This window comes from Parasteatoda tepidariorum, chromosome 4, assembly GCF_982258835.1.
Source record: "Parasteatoda tepidariorum strain Cologne lab strain chromosome 4, Ptep-v5.0, whole genome shotgun sequence".
Taxonomy (NCBI): Eukaryota; Metazoa; Arthropoda; class Arachnida; order Araneae; family Theridiidae; genus Parasteatoda; species Parasteatoda tepidariorum.
This window is the reverse complement of record NC_141758.1, coordinates 38,333,536-38,354,268: the sequence shown is the minus strand read 5'-3', so window position 1 is coordinate 38,354,268 and position 20,733 is coordinate 38,333,536. Positions and strand designations below refer to the sequence as shown.

The window sequence follows — 20,733 nt, the reverse complement described above, 5'->3', positions numbered from 1 at the left end:
TCAAAAATTATTAATTTACAATCATATTATGATAATATCCCCGTCTAATGTCTCAAAAAATTACTTTTTTCCTGTTACATAAGTTGATTCTTATTACGTAAAATAAATAATGAAATTTATCTAAAATAAATGTATAAAAAAAATCTATTTTATGGACATTGTATTGTACTTGAAGCTTTTTCTTTAAGGTAATTTTGTGTTCGTTTATGGAACATTGTAATAATAACCATTCAATTCGTATTTTCAATTTTTAAAAATTCTTGTACTTGTTTTGCTTATGTAATTTTTTGCATGTTTCTAACTGTGTCACGAGCTAGTATATGAGGCCTGTTAGATGTTTAAGTAACAGAAAATTATGTTTTTTGGTGTTACATGAGTAAAATCTTATACTTGGTAATTCTGTAAGTTAAAATTGTGAAGAATTTTTTTGATATTGTGTTATCCTTTATAGCTTGAAGCTTCTATGTATGGTAATTATTTGTTTGTTTAAGTGCCATTTTTATATCTATTAAAGTAATCCTGCAAGTGCCCATTTTCTTGTATTTTTTTATATCTAAACTATTTATTAAGAATCTAGCATATTCATTTCTTAATTATTGTCTTCAAAGAGTTTTTCCTCATAGTTCATGTACCCAGTGTTGTTTCTGTTGAAAAACAAAATTGAACAATAAGCAATTAAAATATATACTTGCATCCATGTCTGAAAAAAAGTCAATTTCGTGTGACATATGTCATAAATCGTTTCGTCAAAAAAATTTATTACTTCGGCATTCTGTAGTTCACAGTAAAGAAAAGCCTTTTTCTTGTAATATATGTGGTAAAAAATTTCCCTTCAAGACATATTTAGCAGTACATTCTCGTATTCACACTGGAGAAAAACCTTATTCTTGTAATATATGTGATAAAAAGTTTTCAACGAAGAGAAGCCTGGACCTACATTACAGAACTCATACTGAAGAGAAGCCATATTTGTGTTGCATATGTGATAAAAAGTTTGCGAGTAAGAGCTATCTGAACCTTCATTTGAGATTTCATACAGGAGAGAAACCATATTCTTGTAATATATGTCATAAAAAAATTAGTTCACTGCCAACTCTCAAGGATCATTATTTAATTCATACTGGGCAGAAGCCATATCCATGTAAGATATGTAATAAAAGTTTTGCTGTAAAGGCATATTTAAGGAAACACATCCTTTCTCATTCTGAAGAAAGACCTTACTCTTGTAATTTATGTAATAAGAGGTTTAAAAGAGGTGGAGTGCTGAACACCCATCGTAAGATTCACACCAGGCCATTGTCTTGTAATTTATGTAATAAAAGATTTGCTGTTAAATCGCGCTTCATTAAGCATATGTCTGATCATTATGAGGATAAAAAAAAGTCATTTTCTTGTAATGTATGTGGTAAAAGTTTTGCTCAAAAGCAGCATTTAGACAGGCATAATCTTGTTCATATTGGAGATAAAACTTATTCTTGTATAGTGTGCAATAAAGGTTTTACCAAGCATAGTAATTTAATTAAACACAGAGTTGTCCATTTAACTGAATTACCTTATCCTTGTAATATATGCAAAAAAAGATTTTTGCAGAAGGAAAGCTTAGATAAACATTATAGACTTCATACTAACATAAAACCTTGTTGCTTACTGTGTAACATTTTTCCTTTGCAAGTAATGTAAACTAACATAGTTTTGCTAACATGAATAAACATCATATATTCAATTGATTGGGGGGGGGGAGTAAAAATTGTACTCTAAAAAGTAATCTGTATGTACATTTTCATATCAGTAAAAACAACTGTCTGTGTGTGTGTATATATATATATATATATAAATAAAATAACTAATTCATTTTGGCATCAGTTTTTATCTGCATAGTTGAAAGATAAATGATTTTTTTGTAATAAATTTTAATTTACTAAAAATAAATGCTTAAATTATATTTTATACCTCAAATTAAAAGTAACTAATTTATTGAAAGAATCCTTAAAAACTTTTTCAATTATTAATTAGTATTTTCAATAAAAATTCACAAATATTCATTTATGTTCCTTAAATACTAGCATGAAATCGAAAAAGTACCTATAAATATTCTAAATATGTTTATCATGAACATGAAGATTTTAAATATGTATATACATTACTTTTCACCTCCACTTAGCATTAATATAAAATAAAAAATTATAAAATAATGTGTTAGCAGCATATGTAAAAGGTTGGTTGATTTTAACCAATGTTTTGTTTTGTTTTTAAAAAAAAGGCATTTTTAAAAACTTTCTCTTTTATTTATATAAATACTTTTATTTTAAATATAACTAAATACAGGGTATCTGCGCACCTGGAAAGTTATGGATTTTGGTATTGAACAAAATTTGTCATGGTTTTAACTTTTTTTTAAAAAAATCCTAGAAAGCCATGAAAAGTCGCTGAAAAATCTAATTTTTAAAATGGAATCCCCCCCCCCCTCTTCAATTTCACAGCGTTCTGAATGTCTGAATTTGTAACAACACCCCACTCACAGTCATATTTCTTAAAATACAAAATGCTTTTATCATGTTCTTTAAAAATTATGGTGTTCTTTCAAAAAATGAAAGAAAGAACCTAATTTATCTTATTCATCAATTATCTTCTAAACTTCTGTGATTTCAGAATTTTTTTTTTTTTATCAGTTTAAAATTCTAGCTGCAGCTAGCCAGTTATTGGCGAATTTTTTTAATTCTGAAATGAGAACAGAAAAATCACTAATATTTCTTTCTTTTCCCATGAACAAAAAAATTTTCTTTATAGAATATAATTCTGCAGAAAAAAAATTGCCTTTGTATTTTTTTCAGCTATTTTATTGCTTCAACCCTTTCTTTACTCTGTTTTTTAAATTTATAAATATGATTATGCAGAGTGTAACAGTTTTGGTTATTCTTATCATTTCAATAAACATTTATTTTAAATTTATTGTGTTTTTATCGGAGAAAATGGTAACTTCGATAAGTCGTGAAAAATTCTTGGATTTGAAAACCTAAAATGCCACAGGTACCCTGTAAATAAAAAATAGTTTTCTTATATAAATCTTTTAAATCTTGAGTTTAATGACTGTATTACTATAAATAGAGATGTGTGATATGAAATTTTTAAATGTATACATATTGCTCTTTTGTAGAAATATAATTTTTTAATAAAAATATATATTTCATTATTCTGAATTTCTATTTTATTTTTCTGTTTATTCTTATAATTTTTGCAGTTATCAGTGTTAACAAACTTTTATTGTATGTGTTATATGCAGTATATTTATATTAATGATTCTAATATTTTCAAATTTTAATGCTTAGAGCATGATTAAAAAATATTAAAAACTATTCAAATTTTATTGAAAATATATGATTAATTTAATAATGATTAATTTAATGCTACATTTAAAAACTTTGTTATATTTAGTGAGCTTACTGCTAATTATGCTTATCTTCAGTGTGATAAAATAAATATCAAAAAAGTAATTTATGCTTTATTTATTTATTTATTTTTTAAATACTAAAGCATACCCTTTACTTCACTACTTTATGTGTATGTATGCATTCCATTTGACATTTTTAATTCTTATCATCTTATTATTACCATTCCATTAGTTTCAAATATTTTTTAATTGAAAAAATATATATTACCTTAAATTTTTCATGAAAAAAATACGTGACCATTAAATTATGTAAATTGAATACTTCTAACTGATGGTATTAAACAATGCTTAAGTGTGTCATTTTTCTATTTTGTGTCAAACAAAGTTTAGATGATAATTGAACTTCTCCTTTACATTACTAATATAACATTTTGCTGTTAAAATTTTATTCGTTTTTTAAGTTGAAATGTAAAGCAATGTATAAGCATATTCAAAAATTTCATTCATTCTTTTTTAATATGTCGGCATGTTTATGGAAAGAAAGTGGATATTTTTCAATTATTTTTTGAGAATATATTAATTAATAGTTCAAAAAGTTTTCATGTTTGTACTTTATAATAGCTTAATTACTTTCAATTAAGGGCACTAGATTTTTTTAAAAAAAAAAAAACATTCTCCATCATTGTTATTTAATGTCATTTAGCAGTATACAATTTATAACCCTTGAATCAACCAATTTTAGGAAATGCACATTTTTTCCCCATTCATTACAAATTCTGCATGAAGTATTTAAGATAATAAAATAGTATTTTAAACTAATGCCATGATAAAAAAGAGTAAAAATGACAAATGAGTTGCATAAGGTTTAAGTACTATTGACTTAATTATAAATAAAATAACATGCTGTATCATTTATATGAAATGAGTAAAGTTCAAGCATAGCAAGACACTTATAAATAATACAGCATTAATTAAAATATGGATTAAATAACTTTAAATTATTATTTCATATTTTCTTTTTGTTAATATATTTTTTATTTGTATTTTTAAAGTATAGAATCATAAAAAAAAAGTATTGTTGTGAAGAAGTAAAAAGCAGAAGAATAGTTTTAAAATGTTATTACATGCATTATTTACTAAGCAAAACAGAAATACTAAGTAAAATTACTATACCGAATTATGCTACCATCAATTTTTCCTTATTTAAATTATATTTTGTGTCCAACTATCTCATATAAATGACTATTTCAAATTTAAGTAAGAAACATAATAGAGTAGCTTAATTTTTATTAGTAATTTTTTTCTTCTCTTTATACAATGAGTTTTCTGTTAAATTTTTAAATTTAAATGCATTTAATAAAATCTCAATTTTATTTATTAGTTCATTAAACAAGTTTTGTAAAAGTCATTACTCTAGTCATATCTCATTTTACTTTAGTTTTTTGTAATTGTACAGTTATCATACATTATTAATATTCTGAAATTGTAGATAGATTAAAAACTGCATTCTATGGTTGTAAAGTTATATTTTCATTTGAATTGAATGGAAATTTTAACATAAAAAAAATCTATTCTAAAATATAGCTATATATCATTTATTTCCAAAAATGAAACTATAGCTTTATTTAAAGATTTATTCAAAATTAAAATAATATTGTTTGAATTTTTAAATTGCCATTTTTTGAAATAATAAAGACAATAATTTAAAAATAATCAAATTACTTACTGCCATGAAATTTCTTCCACTTTTTGTACTGAAATTAAATGAAGAATTGCTTACATAACTTTATTCTTTCAATATCTGAAATTTTACATAACACCTGAAACAAAAACCAGATGCCCTCGTAAAAATTTAAAACGAAACATGTCCATTAGGTACTTGTATTCAGGGATGCGTGTAAGGGAGGGATTAAGGGGGTTCAAACACCCCCTATTGTAAAGGACAATTTTCAATATTTTCTCAAACTACTCATTAAAAATAATAGTTTAAAAAATTTTTCTACTTTTATTTGGTAGAAAAAATAACACTTACAAAATCATTTTATTGACATCAAATGAACCTCTTCCTTGTTCAAAAATATAAAATATTTGTTCTTCCCTCTCAATACTTTGGACAATACCCCAGGATCCTCACGTGTGGTATGCCTACAAAGTTAGCCGATTCTTTTTTTACGATAGGAAAATGTTCGCAGCTTCAAAATACTCTGTTTTATCTATAGCTATGAGATGGGGCATATCTACTATATTTTATATAAGGTAGAGGAGAAGATAACTTGTTTGTTTGGATCTGGTTATAAATGTTTTACATGGAAAATTTCCTAGAATTTTAGGGGTGCATTTCTAGGATTGCTATAAGATGTAATCAGTAGGTAGAGGGACGAGGGTGCACACTTTCTTGACATTCTGTCGAGACATACTGCGATGTGCTCTAATTTTGTGCAAATTTTTCGGTGTCTTCAGGGCTTTTGATATATTTTAATTTTGTAGACTGTTTTTTTACATATATTACTGTATTTTCTTTTTATTCACATTTTAATTTTTATTAATAATTTCATTCCTACATTTGAATCATGAAAGTTTTTTGAAAATGATTTATTTTTAAATAGAGATTTTTAATCAGTTCAAAAAACACCTTCAAAGAATTATAATCATTTGGAGATAAGCTCATATTTGATTCAATTATATATGATGTATGTAAAGGCTGAACCAGGATTTGATATGAAGTTGCAATATACTAGTTCTAGAATTTGCAATATCTTTCATAAACTAGTTCTCTCTATGGTTTTTGTAATCGTCACATTGTAATATTTATTAGAAAATAACTATTATAAAAAATAAAAGGTTACTAAATTTTACAAAAATAAGCATATAACTGTCAAAGAAAATTAAAATTATTTTCGATCAACAAAGTAATAAATATAAAATAATTTAAATAAAGTTGCAGGTTAACAACTGAAAATCTGCTCTAATTTAAATACTTTTACATAATATAAAATTAAAAAAGAAGTTATTTAATACATAAATGGAAATAAGTTATTTTAAAGTCAGTATTATTTTTATTGAAATTGGATTGTGAAGAAACTTTGCTGTCAGATAGAGTTCAAAAGTATGTACGTAGCTTCTATATCCAATCTTCGCATTTAGTATGTGACTTCTATATCTGACAGCTTATCGCAGATGCCGTGGAAATCGAGATGTATTTATCCGATTGGCTTATTTCAAAAATTGCTTTTTACTTGAAGAAACTAGAGTGGAACTTCTTCTCTTTGATTAAAAAATTGATAAAAGCAATAAAAACATACACTACTTTTATTTAAAAAAATACTACGAAAAATTGGCTTTCGCAACGCTCGAATAAGTCATCTGGGGAGAGACCGATTTCATGCCTTTGGCCCTTCTCTCTTCCCTCTCCTCCTCTTTTCAGTTGTATAGGAATGTACTACGATATTTTCCCTTTTTATTCAATAAAAAATATTTAAAATTTCCGTGATACTTTTCTTTAGAACTATTAACCATAGTTAGTAACATGTAGTTTTCAGTTCCAGATAATTTTCCATTTTAAAAGATTCTAATCTATGTGAATATCAAGAGAGAAACTATTCTTCCTTCCTCTAAGACTCTCCAAAAGCTAATGAAGGCATGTAAAGTGTTGCCATACGTAGAGAGTTCTGCTTTACGCCACCTGCAGCCCATTTCGATCGCCAATACCACATCCCTATTTTTTGGTGAAAAAATATTACGCATGGCAACCCTGCCCCTTGGCCTATTTCTGTCACATTAAGATATTACTACTAAGAAAGCTATAAGCAGATGTTTATTGTCTACATATATCTTTAAAATTGATACTTAAGATAAACACAAGTGCATGTTAAAAAAGTTAGTTATATATTTATTATTTTGAATAATATTTGAAATAAGTTATGATTTTAAGAATTTTTGTGCATACAAAAATGTCAACTTTTAAATATCTGTCTGCATAGTTAAATTTTCTTTGTTCTTAAAATTCTTTGAGTTAAATTCTCCTTTTTCTTTCATAGTTCTTCAGCCTTTTTCAGGAGATCCGTTTTTACACCAAGAGGGGAAGATATTTCACTCCTTGATGATATATTGATGGTACAGTTATCTGAAAGTAATCGCTACTGATCATTAAAAGCATAATAATTTACAAAGACATTTCTATTTCATAAATTTAAGTATTTCTGTTTATAAGACCTCTGTTAAATTTAAGTAAAGGAAAAAAAAATATTTTAATTGAATTGCATTGATTCTTGGGAGAATTTTTTTATTTTTGATAATTCTTTGTTGGTTTAGAAAACATTGTCTTAGTATTTAAATCAAATTGCAAGTATACATATTTTAAGCAGTTGTATTTGTTGTGCATTAAAAAAATTTCATTCACTAATAACTTAGACAGAAGCTAACCAATTTAGATTGAAAAAAAAAAAAGAAATATTTATATTATATTTATAAATTATCAAGTTCAAAGGAAGGAACAATATTCAGTGTTGCTTCTGCAGGAAAAAAAAAACTACTGAAAATATTTTATATTTGCATCCATGTCTGCAAAAAACTCAATTTCATGTGACATATGTCATAAATCGTTTCGTCAAAAAAATTTATTGATTCGGCATTCTGTAGTTCACTGTAAGGAAAAGCCTTTTTCTTGCAATATATGTGATAAAAAATTTTCCTACAAGACAACTTTAACAATGCATTCTCATATTCACACTGGAGAATATCCTTATTCTTGTAATATATGTGATAAAAAGTTTTCCATGAAGAACCACCTGAACATACATTACAGAACTCATACTGGAGAGAAACCATATTTGTGTTGCATATGTAATCAAAGGTTTATAAGTACGAACTCTCTGAACCTTCATTTGAGATTTCATACAGGAGAGAAACCATATTCTTGTAATATATGTGATAAAAAGTTTACAAGTAAGAGCTCTCTGAACCATCATTTGAGATTTCATGTAGGAGAGAAACCATATTCTTGTAACATATGTCATAAAAAGTTTACTTCGATGCCTACTCTCAGGGATCATAATATTATTCATACTGGACAGAAGCTATATTCATGTAAGATATGTAATAAAAGTTTTGCTGTGAAGGCATATTTAAGAAAACACAGTCGTCGTCATTCTGAAGAGAAGCCTTACTCTTGTAGTATATGTCAAAAAAGGTTCACAACTGGAAACAATTTGTACAGTCATCGTATGATTCATACCAAGCCATTTTCATGTAATTTATGTTATAAAAGATTTGCTAAAAAATCGCGGTTAACTAAACATATGTCTGATCATTCTAAGAATAAAAAAGAGGTATTCTCTTGTAATGTATGTGATAAAAGATTTGCTCAAAAGCAGTATTTAGAAAGACATAATCTTATTCATATTAGAGAAAAAACTTATTCTTGTATAGTGTGCAATAAAGGTTTTACGCAACACAGAAATTTAATGAGACACAGAGTTGTTCATTCAAATGAATTACCTTATCCTTGTAATATATGCAAAAAAAGATTTTTGCGGAAGGAAAGCTTAGATAAGCATTATAAACTTCATACTAGCATAAAACCCTATTGTTGTCTACTGTGTAACATTTTCCCATCAAAAGTAATTTAACTCAACATAGTCTTGTTATGAATAATAATCATATGTACAGTATTTAGGGTAAAAATTATGCATTAAAAAGTGGTGGGGGAATAAATTCTTGTTTTTACTCTTTCTGATTTTTACTAATAGTGAAAATTTTCTTTTGTCAGTTGTTATCAGTAGTATTTACTTTATAGCAGTGTTACCCAACCTTTTTATCACCGCGGACCTGACAATGTTTCATAATTTTACTGCGGCCCGCAAGGGGGGGGCGTTGATTGTTTATATTTTAGATTATTTTGATTTATTAATTTTAATTTAATTGTATTTAAACATGCCTTCAAAATAAAATACAGTTACACCAAAAAATAAATATAACCAGTCTTACTTTGGACCAGTCTTACTTTGGAGCAATTAGGCAATTGTTAAGGACATTGCATTTGTCGACTTTTTAATGCTTATAACTTAAAAGTCATAAAATAGCTTTAATATTTTTCTTGGCGTCCCGTCTATTTGTTCTAAAACTTTCTTTCTTATCTTCCATAATTTGAAATTTTTTTAAGCATAAAAATCTACTCATTGTAACTCTCAAATATCAAAATTGCACAGTAGGCAATTAATTTTCCTATTTTAATGATTTATTCCAAAATTTGAAAACAAAAAAGTTTTTTAATATATATATTTAGGGGATTATGCAATTCAAAAACATTCTAGTTTTTAAAAAAAAAAAATTTTTTTTATAATTATAAGAAATGCAAATTAATTTGTTATGGAAGTAACATTTGGTGTTGCGGATGTTACATTATATGATAAATAATAGATTAACTTTTTCAAAATGGAAACCGTAAATAAATAAAAGATTATGAAGGAGAATGACTTATAATTAAGAATAAATAGTCTTAATGATTTTCTGAACATATGTGATAAACAAGAAAGCATTTTATTAACAAATTTTTGAATGAAACAATTACTTTTTGTACACATCTTTTATAAAAGAAATAATTACGCAAAGAAGTGAAAAGTTTGTTTTTTGATCATGTTGTGATTATATAAGAAGTAATTAATGTTGTATTAAATATTACTTAATTTACAGGGATGAGATTTTTCCGCTTTTTAGCGGATTTCCGCTTTTTTCACTTTATCTCTTAAATTTCAGCTTTTTTTTTTTATTTATCATAAATTCAGATTTTCTGCTTTTTCGGAAAATTTACCGATTTTCAAAGAGAAACAGAAAATTCAAACTACATAGCTACCAATCCTCTCAATTTTACTTATTTTACCTATTTTCTCCCCTTTTACACGCAGCAGATAAGATTTTCCGAATTTTTTACCCGCCCTCCAGATAGATCCGATTTTCGTAGTTCAAACGACGCTGCTTCTGACAGGCCTTTTAGAGGTCCCAAGCCTGGAATCTGCTAATATCTCGATTCTTATTCACACGATTTTAATATCAAACATAGCTTTTCATATTTGCGTGCTGCGATTCTTATTCACTCGATTTGAATATTGTACGTTGCGATTCTTATTTACGAGATTTAAAAATCCGATATTGTGATTCGTATTTACGTCTTTTTAAAAACCTATGTAGTGATTCGTATTCACGAAAGTTTAAAATTCAATGTGTTGATTTGCTCATGCAGTTTATAATATCAAACATTGATTTTCGTATTCATACGTGATTTTAAAATAAGGCATTGGGATTCGCATTCACGCCTTCCAAAAGTTATGCGTCATAATTATTTATGCAATCTAGATCGCGTAAATCTCGTATTTACGCGATCTAAAAATTATGAATCGTGATTTGTATTTACGCGTTTTAAAAATTCTATATCCCAGTTTGTATTTTCTCATTTTCAAAATCGTATATCTAGTTTCATATTCATGTGATTTCAAAATCCATATTTGTTATTCATATTCACGCAATTTTAAGATCAACTATCGCGATTCTTGTAAGAGGTAAATTTTTTTAAAAATTAGTTACTACAAAGGTGACTGTTTTTCTAACGACGATTATTAGTATATGTAAGTGTTACAACATCAGAGAAACTGGAAGGGAATATATTCAAAACTTACATTCTGTGCTTGCAAAGAAGAAAAAATAGGATTTGTCACAAGATGTTTGAAGATGGACTAACGACTAAATATAGCAAACATAAAATATATAGCAAACAAAAGCAATCACTTAAAAAGGGATTTAATTAAAAAATTCTTTTTGGGGAAAAAGAGTTAATTAACTCATCATAAAATTTTTATTTATAATTGCTGTTACTTATGCTATAAAATGCAAAATTCTTATCAAATAAAAAACAATTATCTAAACAGTTGCTGATTGTCAAGTAATTTTTCAAACTAAAATAGCAATTTTTGTATGTTAAGGAGTTACTATATATTTCTACTTCACTGTTATTGATATGTTTCAGAGGGCTGTAGTTAGATTAGACTATAATATGAACATAATGATTCGGTCCATTGTTAAAGTTTTTTTTCCCAATATAATTTAAAAAGTAATATTACTGATATATTTGCTATAAATCACATAACAGTATTTATTAAAAGAAATGAAATATTAATATATATTCTCAGTAGTTTTAATTTGCTAAACCAGGTAGTTTTTCAAGTAGTAATTGTCTCTTATGAGAACTGAGGAAAAATATAATTTCCAGCTTTATTTTTTCAATTGGTAATTTTTTTTTCACTAAATGTTAAGTATCAATGTAATCGTTTTTATAATAATAGATTAGTACACAATTGTATGTCAACACATTATTTATTACCTTAAACTGTCTGGAATTTATTATTAAAGGGTTGCGCTTGCGTAAAATTTACTATCGTGGAAATTCAGCTTTTTTGCGTTTTAGCTAATCTCATCCCTGAATTTACCATGACATAAAGAATCTTATAATAGGAAGAAATCTAAAAAGTTAAATCTGTGATAGGCTAGTCAGATCTTTTGAATACGCTCAGCTATAGTATTTTTTTTGATCAATTATTTCTATCATTGTTTAAAATGTGCTGTAACAGAAAAAATATTGACATAATGAAAATTAAATTTATTTTCTCAGATTTGTAAATAAATTGTCACACGGCATATGATCTGAGATCATTGCATATGAATATATACCTCTTATAATGTATGTATCTGCTGTGTAACTTTGTCATTTGTCCAGTGCGTTTTTTCCCCCCGCATAAGTTCTCTCTGTAATCCACCTGATGAGTAGCTACATCTTTTTATCTCGTATCTGATTTTTGCCTTCTCCAAAGTAAAGCTGTTGTTCTGTTTTTATGTCCAATGTTCAATAGAAATTTCTGTAAGGTTTTAAGCACTTTAATGTTTTAGTAAATTAAATTTAGATTAGTTTCAACTTTTTATATTATATCCTAAAAAATACCACTATTTTACAAACAATATAATAAGAAAATGTATTTCTTACGTTTATTTGAAAACAAATTTGGTAATTTATTAAAGATTTTAGGACTAATGACATACTAAGAAAAAAAAAGGTTAAAAATAAGAAAACTTAATCACTGGCCTCAGGGACCAGTGACTAAAAGATATCATTATAGTCCATTCCACCTTAAGTTGGCACTGGAGAAAAAGGTAGATAGACCGGATTACAGCCATTGTCATGGAAATTGGGTTACTCTTTAAGTCATTACGGGGATGAGGTAGCAAAAAAGGGAGGGAAAATGGCCAGTATTGGCGTTTAAGAAAGCAAAGCGCCAATTTTTTTTTTTAAAACCAAGAATCGTACTAAAATTTTGTACAGAATACGGAAAAGAGCACGATTTTTTAGAGCATTTCTCATAATTATTATTTTAAGATACTAGTTGTAAGCTGATTTCTTAATTAGTATTTAAGAAGCAGATTTTCTTGATATGATTTTTTAACTAAACGAAACTAATTTTAAACAACAGAAAAAAAAATATGTGTTTAAAAAGATTCTTTTTTTGCTGAAATCTAAGTAAAAAAAAGAAATGCATAGATGCGCATAAATACTTTGTTTAAAATATTTATTTTTATATGTTTATTTTTTGTAGATTAATGTACATTAATTTATCCCTCATTGGTGTTTTGTTGGGGAAGAAAAAGTCAACATAGGCAGGAAATCATTGATCATGAAAAATATCATACCTGTTTTTTTTTTTAATATTTACTGTTCTTTTTTTTTATAAGTAAAAAATTTTTAAAAAAAATTTCAGATAAGTTTTTTTTTACTATAAAAATAATTTTTTTCTGAAATATATTTGCTTCTAAGAGACAAAAGAGCTTACCTAAAAAAAATAATTAGTATTATCCACATGGGGGGCGCGTACTGCTTGTACACCCCCCCCCCCATGTTTTCAGCTGTCATATCCCACCCTCTTAGACTCAACAGGAACTCTTTGAATAACATGATAACCACCTATCCTGGTGGTTATCATGTTATTCATTTAATATTTTGACAGTTCCTTCTGCAAACTCTTTGTGTAGTAGCCCTTAATTGAATTCAAACCACAATTTCTCATCAGGCGAAATTCTACATGAATGGGTAGACGCATTTCTTCAAAAGAAAATACATATTTTGAAATATCAGAACTTTCCTTTACTTTTCAGGACCTTTGCGGGTGAAAGGAGGCTTAAGAGAAAAATCCGTATAATTTGTTATTTAAGTATGGTAGAATTAGTTAGTGTCGAAATATTTTGTCAGATACTGAAATATCTTAATATTTTCTACATAAGAGAAAGGATTTCTCAGCTTTTTTGGCTTTGTATTTCAAAAATAATTATTAAAATATTGATTGGTTTAAATTAACCTTTCGATGTTTAAAAAAAATTTATGATTCAAATTTTGCGTCTTTTTTGAAATTATTTCAATTCCTATACATTTTATTAGTTTATAACTAACGGATTTGCACACTTCTATTATGGAAATTGTATTTCAGATAATATTTAAAAGTCCCTTTAATTGAACAAACTAAAAAGCTTAAATTTCTGCCATCACATTATTTAAGTTCCTATAAAAAGCGAATTGTACTTCAGAGCTACACATGGCGCAAAGTTTGAATCTTCACAAAGATTGAATAAAGCGAAAACAATTTTTACATTTGCAGTAAAAAAATAATAATAAAATCACATATTGAATTAGCTACTCAGCAAATATGCTCAACTGTCATCAGTTTAATAATATTCACCTGTCTATTGGGGTGTTTTTTTTTTTTTCATTCATTCTGAGGGGAAAAAATTGTTCATTAAATATTGTACAGATGAGGTTAATATTTAGAAAATTAAATAATCAAATACAAAAAGAGAGCGAAATAAGAACTGCACAAGAGATAGGACACTTAAGCAAAGTCAAGGAGAATGGAAAAGCTGGCTGCATACCTGCCAACTTTTAATCCCTTCCATTATGATTTTTCCCAGTGGTATTGAAATGGAATTAAAATTTCAATTTTAAGCAAAGAAATACGTTGTATTTGAAAAAGCTTAAGATGACGACCATGGGAGTAACACATATTAATATATATGCCTAATTTTTTTAAGAATACTGGTGATCAAAATCATTTAAAAATTAAGTTTATTAAAGTAAAGAAAATATGTATTTACTACCACTTTAAATATAAAAATAAAATTTTACGCCAAATGCGTAAAAGTTGGCAGGTATGTGGCTGGTAGAAACATAGCCAACGAGCCGATTCCTTGGCCTTGAAAACTAATTCAGCGCCAAACTAAAACACCTTCTTCTTTGTACATTCGCTTTACTGAGAAGGTATTTATAAGTTAAATACATTTAAACATGAAAAACTTCTAATGCATGTTTCAAGACAGACTTTTCTTACTATACAACATTTATTTATATTTGTACGCGCATTTAAACTGCAATTAATTCCAAAATAGCGAAGAACTACTTTTCAAAGGCGGAGTATTACATTTCCTACCTTTCTCTCCAGTGCCAACTTAAGGTGGAATGGACTATAGTCTACACACATTTTCCCTGGTTCATTTATCTGTCTCTATTATTTTTAGTTAATAAAATAAATTGATATGAAAAATTTTAATATAGAGTTTATGTGATTGCACAATTATGATGAAATGTGCTGGTCTGAAGGACCATTGTTAAATATTTTACGGTGATCTGAGTCTCATTTTAACACGCTTGGAACAACTAACCACCATTAATTTCCACCTCTATGTTAATTTCAAGTCCTGACATCAAATAATGTTGTCAATATTTAAAATGCAATTTCTTTTAAAGTTCTAAGTAAAACACTTCATCTGAAAATATTTACCTTGCAAATATATATTTAAGTCTAAATGATATCGAATTTGAATTGAATTTTGGGATAATTAAAAAGGACAAGAGTTAATAGAGTAGTTTTATCTCTCTCAAATATATTTATGACTAACGAGTGCCATTTTTAATATTTATTATTTTTTTAAATTAAATTTATTGATTTGTAACTGATGTAGATATGTTACATCCATCATGACACTAAGTGTCTGTAACTTCAATTTTTTTTTTAAAATTTCATGCTTAGAATTTTTTTTTTATTTTCTAATATTTTAACCCTGAAGAAATTTGAGTTTGTAATTTTTTCGAACATATGGTTGGTTGTTTCTGAAGTATTTTGCTAAATGAAATACCTTTTAACAAATAAAATGTATTCTTATAAGTTTTGTCAGTTTGTAGCAGTTATTCATAATAGTAGCATGCTTGAAACATAAGGAGAGTTCTCTCACATGCTTATGAAGTGATTTTTATGTCTTTAAATTGCAGAACTTTGTGTATGTTTTTGAAATAAACTTTGTGCATAGAAATGTTATGAGTTATTTTTATTAACATGCATTATATGCTACAAAAAATCATGGAACAATAAACAATGGAACATATTCAATAAACATGGAACATATTCAACATATTCAATAAACATGGAACATATTCAATAAACAATGGCTCGACAGCCCAGGGTGGACCTTTGCCTTCTCGAAAAGTTTTTCCAAGCAAACCTTTTTCCTGTTAGCATTTTCTAGTTTTTAAGACCAAAAGGTTTTTTTTCTAGTCCTTCTGTCCATCTCAAATTCGTTCTACCTTTTTTTTTTTTTTTTTTTTTTGCCTGTTAATTGATCTGACATTAAATACTCTTTTTGTGGTATGCAGGCATGAAAGTGGACAAAAATAAGCTGAACTTTTACAATGTAGGCCACTGGGAGGTGAGGGGGGGGGGGAGTTCTCTATATGATACTGAGATTTATAAAAGCAACTTTTAACTATGCTGGGAGATTTATATTTAAAATTTAAAGTGGCAGAAGCATTTAGACAGTTAACTTTAAATTTTTCATAAATATAATTTTAAAATTGTGACCACTACTATATCAAAAAAAATCAAGCAATTATAGGAAGGCACGACTATTAAATTACTTACTAATGAAAAATATACCACATCTTTACAGTAACTAATTCAAGAGAAAACTTACTTCTACTTCTTTCAAGAATCGCGATATTGGATTTTAAAATCGCGTGAATATGAATCACGATATTGTATTTTAAAATCGCGTGAATATGAATCGTGATTTTGGATTTCTGAATCGCGCGGTTGGATTTTAAAATCGCGTGAATATGAATCGTGCGGTTGAATTTTAAAATCGCATGAATATGAATCGTGCGGTTGGATTTTAAATCGCGTGAATATGAATCGTGATTTTGGATTTCAAAATCGCGTGAATATGAATCGCGATTTTGGATTTTAAAAATCGCGTGAATATGAATCGCAAATTTTGGATTTTAAAATGGCGTGAATATGAATCGCGCTGTTGGATTTTAAAAATCGCGTGAATATGAATCGTGCGGTTGAATTTTAAAATCGCATTAATATGAATCGTGCGGTTGGATTTTAAAATCGCGTGAATATGACTCGCGATTTTGGATTTTAAAATCGCGTGAATATGACTCGCGATTTTTGATTTTAAAATCTTGTGAATATGAATCGCGATTTTGGATTTTAAAATCGCATGAATATGAATCGCGATTTTGGATTTTAAAATCGCGTAAATATGAATTGCGATTTTGGATTTTAAAATCGCGTGAATATGAATCGTGCGGTTGGATTTTAAAAACACGAAAATACAGATTGCGATATTGAATTTTTAAATAGCGTAATTAAGAATCGTGATGCATAATTTTTATATCACGTGAATACGAATCGCAATGAGTAATTTTTAAATAGCGTACAAATAAGAAAAACGATATCTGATATTACAACTGCGTGATAACGAATCGCAATATTGGATTTAAAAATGCTTGAATACGAATCGCGATGTTGGATTTTAAACTCACGAGAATACCAATCGCGATATTGGGTTTTAAAAACGCTTAAATACAAATCGCGATACTGGATTTTTAAATTGAGTGAATAGGAATTGCTAGTACTTCTTTTAAATCGCAACACGTAACTTTTAAATCAGTTAAATACGAAAATCGATTATTGATATTAAAATCGCGATTTTAGCAGATTCCGGCGCTGTTCCTAATATTTAAAATTCCGAAAATCAGCCAAACAAAAGAAATCAAATATCGGCGGTCGGAAACGAAACGCTTAGACTCCTTTCCTCTCTATAGCGGAAGTCGCGGTAATCCGACTATCGTTCGGGAGGCTTGGGTTCTCTAATTGGACTCCCCAAAAATTTTAGTTTTTGGAACATGGTCGGAAATTTTAAAAATTGGGAGGAAAAGCGGATTTCCGCTTTTTCGCGGAAGTCTTTCATCCCTGGGTATGATCTTCATTCATTCTGATAATGTGGCCAGCTCAGTTTTTTTTTTTTTTTTGTCATTTAATGAAGTTAATAATGTTGGGTTTATTATATAAGTGATAAAGCTCTAAATTTGTTCTAAGCCACTCACCATTTTTTTGAATACCTCGAAAAATACTGCTCAAGACTTTTCTCTCTAAAGTACCCAAAATACCCTCATCTGTAGGAGACATGGTCCAGGCTTCACAAGCGTATGTTAAAATTGATTTTAAAAGATATTTATACAATAAAACATATTTTTCTATGAATTACATTAGATTATATATTTTTGAATTCAACTAAAACATCTATTGGCTATAACGAGTCTCTTTTCTATTTCCATTGCAATATTGTCCCTGTTGAATTCAAAACATAGTAAACAAAATTGTCAACAACCTCCAATTTATATTCCACAATTTCTAAATGGTTGTTATTGAAGCTTGTTTTAAGGCAGGGCAAATATTTTGCTTTGCTCTCGTTTACTCTCAGACCAATCCCAAGATACTTCCTCTAAAGAACTAAAAGCCTGTCTTAGTGCTATGGGTGTTCTAGCAATAAGTGTCTATGTCATCAGCAAAGACCAACAGTTGTACAGATTAAAAATATTTCCTCTGGTGTTAAAGTTGGAATCTCTACTTATTTTTTCTAATGCTAAATTGAAGAGTAGACATGCCAATGCATCCCATTATTTATTACCATTGGGCTTGTCAGATTGTCCTGTATTTTAACCCTAATTTTAGTTTTATTTAGTGTCAGGCAAATCAACCTAAATAATTTTTTAGGCACTTTAAATTTGCTCAAGGCTAAAATGAGAGCTTTTCTATTGATGCTATCGTAGGCAGCCTTAAAATCAATTAAAAGATTGTGTATATCTGTTCCAAATTTTTTAGTCAACTCCAGAATTTGCAGAATGTTAAATATTTTTTTGGTGGTGGATCTTCCTTTCTGAAATTCATCTTGATAGTCTCCGACCAGTTTCCCACAAATGGAGAGTCTGTTGTAAATAATATTTGCAAATAATATATAGCTATCTTATCTTGTACAAAACAATCTTATAATTTCATAGTTGGAGCATTCAAGTAGATCACCTTTCTTGTGTATTAAACAGGTTAAACTAATTTTCCATTCCTCAGGGATTATTTATTGATCCCAAATGGCTTATTATTAAGTTATGGATGTACTGAGTAATTTTAATTCCACAATTTTTTAGTAATTCAGGTGGAATAAAATCAGGACCAGATGCTTTATTGTCTAAGTTTCTTAATGCCTTCTTCCAATGATGGTGGTCAAGTCACATCTTTACTGAGAGTTAGTATGCTTTCTCATATTCATCGTTGTCTCTGTTTCATAGATAATCGAAATGTTCTCTCAAACTTCTCTGTTCTATCACTAAAAATCACTCCTTTATTATGACATGAGGTAATTCTTGGTTTGAATTCTTTACGCCCGAGGCTGATTTCCCAATAGAAAGCTCTGCTTTCATTAGTATCTCTCAAATGTTCAACATTATTAAAGAGAACCTCGAAAAACTTTCTCTCTGTTATGTGAATTCCTTTTTCCTCTCTTGCATCCTTATACTCGATCACTGACTTTCTTGAATATCTTTTGCTCAACATTTTCTTAGGGATGTTTATGAATCTAGGGTTAAGGTAAGTTCTTATGATAGAACTTTCTGGAGTAGCTACATAACGATAACAAAAAAAAAAAAAAAAAAAAAAAACCCAAAACAAATGGGGGAAATTTAAGTTTTTATTATTGGCAAAATTTTTATAAATGAATTCAAACTATAACTCAAAGAGTTAAATATCACTCACTATACAGTAACCAACTTCATGTTATTAGAATTTAAGAACGTTTTAAATTTAGAAAGATTCCAATCAAGCTGCTATCAGAAACGCTTTTTAAAGAATGCCTTACATCACAACATAAGGAAACATTCTTAGTTCATATAAAAAAAATTAGAGGGCCTAAGCAATCACAATTTTAAAAAAGAATACTGAAGCAGAATTATAAACTTAAAGTAAATTCATAAATAAAAGTATCGGACACATAGTTTAAGCCAATCAAACAAATATAAAATTAATTTTTAAGACTTCAGTCTTTGAAATTATGATTGGTGCTCTGAATCAAGCTTATCTGTTAATCGTTCTAAGATAAGTCTTGCGGCCTTCTCCAGGAAAAGACATCTTAATCTAGGTGATGTGTATTATCTTTATTATAGGTTAAAACTAACTGAGAAAGTTCTAGGACTAAGATGTGCTCCATCAGGTCTAGTCTTAACAGACTGCAAAGAATGGTCAGTATAGCCTCATCAGGCTGTCTTTGGACCATTCCTACAGCTGCTCAAGAGCTCACTTTGGCATCTCCCGTTAAATCTGTGCATTGAAGCTGGAGCTCAGACAATTATATAACGTCTTCCCACCTTGGTTAATGCACTTGTCATGGGGTCACCTCGTTTCGTCTCTAAAATATGCTTCTCAAGATCAATTTTCCTATTAGAGATGATCAGGCTGTCTTAGGACCATTCCTACAGCTGGCTCAAGAGCTCACTTTGGCTTCTCCCGTTAAATCACAGGGATGAGAGTAGTCAGATAGCAAAAAAGTGGAAATCCTATATATATCCAAAAATTTGACAAAAAGTGCGATTTTTAAATTTGTAAACCACGTGATTATAAATCCCGATGATTAATTTTAAGATTGTATGAATATATGAATCACATCACATGCATGATTTTAAATTGAGAGAATATGAATCCCGATGAGGCTTTTAAATCACGTGAATATAAAACTCTATATCGAATTTAAAAAATGTGAAAATACAAATCATGATGCGCAATTTTTTGATCTTTCGCTCCTCGGAAAATTAAATTCCTCAAATAATTTTTAAACTTGTGTAAAAAAAAATTCCGCGGGAAAAATCTGAAAGAAAAGCGGAAGAATCACATCCCTGAAATCAGTGCATTGAAGCAAATCAGAGCAAAGCT

General features: G+C 28.2%; 2 protein-coding genes across 2 annotated transcripts; both read left to right on the top strand.

Moving 5' to 3' along the window:
* The first annotated feature begins 97 nt into the window (after positions 1-97).
* On the top strand, positions 98-1,823 carry LOC107442983 (uncharacterized). The gene has a single exon (XM_016056704.4). The coding sequence runs from the start codon at positions 697-699 to the stop codon at positions 1,678-1,680; it is 984 nt and encodes a 327-aa protein (XP_015912190.1). The 5' UTR covers positions 98-696; the 3' UTR covers positions 1,681-1,823.
* Positions 1,824-7,181: 5,358 nt separating this feature from the next.
* Positions 7,182-9,100, top strand: LOC107442976 (uncharacterized). The gene is made up of 2 exons (XM_016056696.4): positions 7,182-7,264; positions 7,426-9,100. The coding sequence occupies exon 2, from the start codon at positions 7,945-7,947 to the stop codon at positions 9,013-9,015; it is 1,071 nt and encodes a 356-aa protein (XP_015912182.3). The 5' UTR covers positions 7,182-7,264; positions 7,426-7,944; the 3' UTR covers positions 9,016-9,100.
* The last annotated feature ends 11,633 nt before the right edge of the window (positions 9,101-20,733 follow it).

What these genes read in the sequence shown, in the direction of transcription:
- LOC107442983 (XM_016056704.4), top strand. Translation starts at nt 697, where the DNA reads ATGTCTGAAAAAAAGTCAATTTCGTGTGACATATGTCATAAATCGTTT.
- LOC107442976 (XM_016056696.4), top strand. Translation starts at nt 7,945, where the DNA reads ATGTCTGCAAAAAACTCAATTTCATGTGACATATGTCATAAATCGTTT.